The sequence below is a fragment of the Brassica napus genome, chromosome C8 (assembly GCF_020379485.1).
Source record: "Brassica napus cultivar Da-Ae chromosome C8, Da-Ae, whole genome shotgun sequence".
In the NCBI taxonomy this organism is placed as follows: domain Eukaryota; kingdom Viridiplantae; phylum Streptophyta; class Magnoliopsida; order Brassicales; family Brassicaceae; genus Brassica; species Brassica napus.
Window position 1 is genome coordinate 4,723,880 of NC_063451.1, and position 6,259 is coordinate 4,730,138.

Consider the following 6,259-nt stretch of genomic DNA (forward strand, 5'->3'; position numbering starts at 1 on the left):
ACATTTTCAATGTTTTTTGTTTTCTTGATATGTGAGTTAAACGGTACCAAATTTTCAATATGCTTATTTTTCGTATTTGCTCGATGAGAAATGTGAATCAGTTCTGTGCATGTTGGATATATTGGTCCAAAACTGAACTACATTAATTACTATACCAATAAAGATATAAGTTTAATTCATAGATAATAGAGGAATATATAATATTCTATTAGGATTATGATTTATTCATGAGCATTACATCAAATCGAAGTCGTGAGAACGACTTGTAACGTTTTCTCTTTTTCTTGCATCATTGAGTTAAAAAAAAATTGTGTCCAAGTTCTGTGGTGAGGTTAAACATATACTAGATTGCCAAAATCCTCTAGCCTAGACGTAGAAGTATCTCATATGGACACTCTGAACTGGTTAAATTGCTCTGTGTCATCTTTTTCTCTTTGTTTACAGCTGTTGTTACTTACACGTTACGAAAGAGAGAGAGCGATTGAAAAACCAAACAAACTAATCGTGTGTTGAGTTAGATTGATATTTCAACAGTCCAATTTTTCTATCGCACTCTATCAAACAAATTAATCAAAAGATAATAATAAATCATATATGATTTTTCCAAAATATTAATCATATATATACACCTCATTAATTTGAAGAACTTTGCGTATGGTTTTATCATTGTCCCAATAGATAGATCTTTACCAAAGTCTAGCCCAATATTTAACCGAAATTTGATTTCATGAAATTAATAGAAAAGGCTACGTTGATTTTTATCAATGAAACAGAAATGAGTGATCAAGGCTGCTAAAAGGGCTTATTACGATGGCCCATCAGAGGAGGTTAATATCCACTGTCGGCCTATTAAAAGACTGACAAGGAGATACGACACGTGTGTCTTATCCAATACTTTGAAGTTTGAACTCAACTAATACGGACAAATACGTAGACTCTTGTCCGAAAGACGTTCACCAACATCAATTATGGAGTTTTGACAATTGGCCCGAAAGGAAAGTGAACGTAAAACCAATTAAAAAACTATTACAGTGACATTCCATTTAACGCTATTATCTATTAAAAATAACCTTCAATCAATTTCCCACTTTTTCTCAACCTCTCCTATCGTCTTTTAGAACTTCACCTACCTAACCTCCTCTCTCTTTCTCTGAAACAGAGGACACGAAATGGTATCTGCATCGTCCAAGACCAAAGCTTTAGACCCTCCGCTTCATGCATTAGGTTTCGAGATCGATGAGTTATCTCCAACACGTGTCACGGGTCGTCTTCTTGTTTCTCGAATCTGCTGCCAGGTTCCTTCTCCTTCTTCAATTTTGATCATTGACCCTTTTTTTTGTCTAACAAATTCTGAGAGATTGAGTTTTGTCAAAGCCTTTCAAGGTGTTACACGGTGGTGTATCTGCTTTGATCGCTGAGTCTTTAGCAAGTATAGGAGCACACATGGCTTCCGGTTTCAAAAGGGTCGCTGGGATTCAACTCTCGATCAATCACGTAAAGAGTGCTGATCTTGGAGACCTTGTCTTCGCCGAAGCATCTCCTGTAAGCGCAGGAAAGACTATTCAGGTTTGGGAAGTCAAGTTGTGGAAGTCAAAGGAAGGGTCAGAGAACAGAACGTTAATATCTTCCTCTAGAGTCACACTCCTCTGCAATCTTCCTGTCCCTGATCACGTCAAAGATGCATCAGACCCTCTCAAATTGATCTCTAAATTGTAAATCTCAAAGCTTTTTTTTTTAATTTCTATCTCTCTGTGATTGTTTCTCTTGATAATGGCTTTTTATTTTCGCTTGTATGTATCATCCTTCTAAACACATTCACCCTTTTTGGGTGATAATAAGCTTAAAATGGCAAGGTTTATTTAGGTCCCTTTGCAGGCTTTGGTCGGATGTTCAAGATTCGTCACTATTGAAAAGTTTATCCTCCAGACTCTATAATCTTTTCGCTAATATTAGAGATTAATGTCTAACCCTTCTGATTACATAAGTTTGTAGTCATTCAAATGAGCATTTCAAAGCTTGTCTGCAAGTTAGACTGTTAAAAACTCATACACCTTCTTTCGGAGCTAGTCAATCAATTATTTTAGCTTGTTATGCTTTCTATCTTAAAACAGTTTTTTTTCAGTGGAGTATGAGATCTTTGAATTAATGAAGTATGGTTCTTTCGAAACAGCTTAAAAAAAGTGGCAAAGAGAGTTCCAGTTGGTGAAATCATCATCAACAAACTCATGCACTATATATTATTCAATTTCATGCTCGTATCAATCCACAATATACTCATCATCTTCACATTCTCAATTTCCTTAGTATTCTCCATGTCTTCATTTATGTTTTCTTCATCCTTCTCTCCTTTTCCTGCTTCTCCAACGAAAAGAACATAGGGAACAATAATTAGACGAATGTCTTCATTCATTCAACATCTTCAAAAAAGTAACAAGGAGAAGAATTCCTTAACTATGTGTGTTTTCGATTTTGCGAATAATCACAACCACACTCTCTTCAGAATACAATTTTGACTTGATAAACCCCAATTTACAATTTGATTGTTGGATAGGGAATAGAGGTTTGTAAACTTTTATAGGTACAATGTATTGAAAATATGACAAAGGTGGAAGGAAGCCTGGAAGGGTCAAAGTACTTTTATTGATCCGTCATGCCATCCATATAGGTCTGAGTCGGACTTCGGATTTTGCTTTAGTGGAACGGTATTAAGAAGAATAAACGTTATTTCTTTCTTCGAAGTGATTTTAGTTAATTAAAAGTTATTTAAATTAGTTTGGGGGGGGGGGGACCCAATAATTTTTTAGGAAAGAACCTAAACCGTATCCATATTAATCAGAGTATCAAACCGTATATAGTTTTCACTCGGCTATTTGTAAACCGAAGAACTTGAATCAAATCGAACTGAAATTCGAAATTGGCGTTTATGGCTCATCAAAAGCTCAAAGGATATCATTTCACATCCATCAAAAGCTCAAAAGACGGATAATGGTTGCTGGGGGTGGATTTACATCCTTTATCAAGGTCTATTAGACAATGAGCTAGGTCCATTTTAATATGAAGCCCTAGCTTATTTCTTGTATAAATAAAGAGACACATCTCTTTAGTAAGAGATCTTCTTCTTCCCATTTTAAATATTAAACACTTCATACAAAGAGCTTATTGATTCTTAGATTTATTTACACTTGTAATCATACATGTAATATAATCTTTAATCAATAAATTCTTTTTGATGTTCATTTTCCATTTGATTTCTATGTTGATTTCTATTTAGCCTCAAGAATCTAAGAAATCTATTTCTTAAATTCTTCATTTTATGAATCCAACAAACACACCATTTTCGGTTCAAACAGTTGGCGCTAGAAAAAGGGGGCAAAGAGAACAATCTTCATAGCATATCAAACTTGGAAAAACCTAGATCTTGGGTTTAAAAAAAAAAAAAAAAGCAATCAAGAATCAAGATCGACTCTTTCATCTTCCATTTTCAAAGAGTTTCGTCGAACACTTGGCGTGCACTAGAGTTATCGATTGTTGCTGAGTGAAACTTGAAGGGAGATCTGAATCTGGGTTATGCTTTCGAACCCAAGCTTCCTTACAAGAGCATGGATCTGTTGGCCGACAAAGGAGAGAGCTTTATGAGCTGACAAAGCATGAAGCAACAAGGAGCCTGTATCTCCCCAAGCTTTATAGAGAAGCATATCTGGTGCTAGCTAAGCTCATTGCTTTTTTGATTTGGGTCTGTTCAAGAGAGATCAAGCAAGCATTACGTTGTGTTCCGTCATGGATGAAGCTTCTCCTGCAGTAGCTGTAGCATTCAGACGAAGCTCTCGGAACGGTGACGTCGTCGTTCTCCAGCGGAGGTTGTGGGTTGGTTCTTCTTACCAACTCGCTTAACCTTCTACTATGAAGTATCAGAGAGTACAAGACAAAGGAGGGGGAGGAAGGGAAGCCCTACTATCTGTTTCAATTAGAGGAGACAAGCACGGAAGATGACTCAACGATCTCGGCAAAGGCTGTAACCGGCTCAATCTTCTTAAGAAAAAAAAAGTAACAACGTCTCTGAGCTCCATCAAGACAAGGAGCCCAAGCTTGACTCCACAGATAAAGCTCTGATCTTTTCTTGTAATTGAGCTCTTTGACTTCAAGCTTCTCGTCACATGAAGGTTCTTGTCACGTCTCAAAGGTTCATCTCCAGCAACTAGCTCCCGACTTGAGTTCTGACGACAAGAGGAAACAGCACATGAGACATGAGCTTATCTTCATATCACCTCTCCAAGAAGCCGCAACTTGTGGCTTCCAGCAACTTGGCAATCATCTCGGAGAAATGATCTCGACGAAGCTCACGAGCTTGATCTCGGCACGAGCTCGTCACTTCTGTTTCCTCTTGCTCGTAAAGATTGCAACGACCTCAAGACATGATCTCGGACCGAAAGTCTCAGTCTTGGCGTTACTGCTTGTCTGGTCAGATGAGCAACCATTCGATCTACCTTGAGAAACACATGATCTTTGCTGCACTGTTGGATCGAGTTCTTGAGATCCCGAGCTCTAGATTTGATTACGAGAACGACAGAGTGACAGATATAGATCGGATTAACACTTGCTTGGGAAGAAGTGTTGTTGTTTCTTTCGATCAGTGCAAGGAGATGAATAAGAAGAAGAAAAGAGGGATCTTGAGTCAATCACCTCATCAACATGAAGCCTCTTCTGTTTCTCTCCTTATCCAACAACAGCTTTGTGGATTTGTCAGAAGCTATGAAGTTTCTGTTCTGATTCTGTCAGCAGCTTCAACAACAGCTTCTGTTTCACATCTGCTAAGTTATGCTCCGAGTTCGAGACCAGATCACGGCAATGACCACCTAAACCTACAAGGAAGCTTCCTCCTTTTCATCCCTAACGATCTTCCATGGCGATAGCTAACTCGTTTTGGCCGAGATGCCGAGCTCTGTTTTTAAAGATTTACTCCTACCAACTCGAGCTCCAACGTCAATGGACACAATCCGTGTTTCATCTTCACCACAACTCATTTCGAGAAGTGGAGATCGCAACATATCGATAGTCACGCTCCAGCTTGTTGCTGCGTCATGTGATGGTCCCATTCAGATTCACAAGGTTACTATGTGAGACAGCTCACCGCTTCAGTACAAAGTCGTTGGCATCTTGGCACCCGATCCTGGCAATCGCGCGATCACCTCTGTAACAACCGGGAACAAGAGCTCTAACGCTCTCGTTGATGCATCAAAGGAACGTTATCACTGCCTAGATGCTATTTGACTTCTTCACCCAAAGATAAGCTCTCTTATTGAATCATCGCATGCTTTAATCACTTTCGAAATTATGGCTTTGGTTTAAATTATTAAACGGCTCATGAGTATTAAGCAAATTAAGATTTGATGGTTTGCTTATCAATTACATAAGACTTGATTATCTCTTTTGGATAAACTCAATCTGATGATCATCATATTTTTTCTTTGTGAGCCAGAATCAATTGCGAGGCAGACATGTGACCGGCTCGGATTAATCTCTTGTCATTGCACCACAAATGACAATTATGATTCACGAAGATCTTACCACAAGCGGCACAAGCCAGAACGTTTCTCAACGTCATCATAGCCTGACAAGCATACACGCCAACAACTTGCTCGACACACACGATCTCAACACGAGACTTCGGGGCGGCAATAGTTCGGTAAACATGCATTTTAGGCACGAGTTTAAATTGAACTTGCTTTTTATTAGGCACGAGCTTGTGGTCGACTCGCTTATTGTTAGACACGAGTTTACAAAAACTCGTCTTTGGCTAGGCATGAGTTTACAGAAGCTCTCCTTCCACTAGGCACGAGCTCTCAGTAAACTCGCCTCTGCCTTAGCATGAGTCAAGTAAACTCGTCTTTCGCTAAGCACGAGTTTAAAGCAAAATCGCTTCTTACTAGGCACAAGTTCGAAATAAAGTCGCCTAAACCGTCATAGGCATGAATGTGTCTAGTTCATTGTCTAATAAACCCTATTCGTAAACTTCGCAGAGATCGATTCCATCTCTCTCAACGAACTTGGGGGGACTTACTATTGGGGGTGGATTTACATCTTCCCTCAAGGCCCATTAGACAATGAGCTATGCCCATTTTACTATGAAGCCGTAGCTTCTTCCTTGTATAAATAAAGAGACACATCTCTTTAGCAAGGATCTTCTTCTTCCCATTTTAGATATTAAACACTTCATACAAAGAGCTTATTGATTCTTAGATTTATTTACACTTGTAATCAT

The 6,259-nt window shown here is 38.6% G+C and overlaps 1 protein-coding gene across 1 annotated transcript; it reads left to right on the forward strand.

Annotated features, from left to right (window-relative positions):
- The first annotated feature begins 1,040 nt into the window (after positions 1-1,040).
- LOC106422399 (1,4-dihydroxy-2-naphthoyl-CoA thioesterase 1) lies at positions 1,041-1,867 on the forward strand. Its single transcript, XM_013863195.3, has 2 exons — positions 1,041-1,295; positions 1,375-1,867. The coding sequence occupies exons 1-2, from the start codon at positions 1,170-1,172 to the stop codon at positions 1,714-1,716; spliced, it is 468 nt and encodes a 155-aa protein (XP_013718649.2). The 5' UTR covers positions 1,041-1,169; the 3' UTR covers positions 1,717-1,867.
- Positions 1,868-6,259: the final 4,392 nt, after the last annotated feature.

Coding starts and splice junctions, on each gene's coding strand:
- LOC106422399 (XM_013863195.3), top strand. CDS start 1,170: ATGGTATCTGCATCGTCCAAGACCAAAGCTTTAGACCCTCCGCTTCAT. Junction 1,296..1,374: donor TTTCTCGAATCTGCTGCCAG/GTTCCTTCTCCT, acceptor GTTTTGTCAAAG/CCTTTCAAGGTGTTACACGG.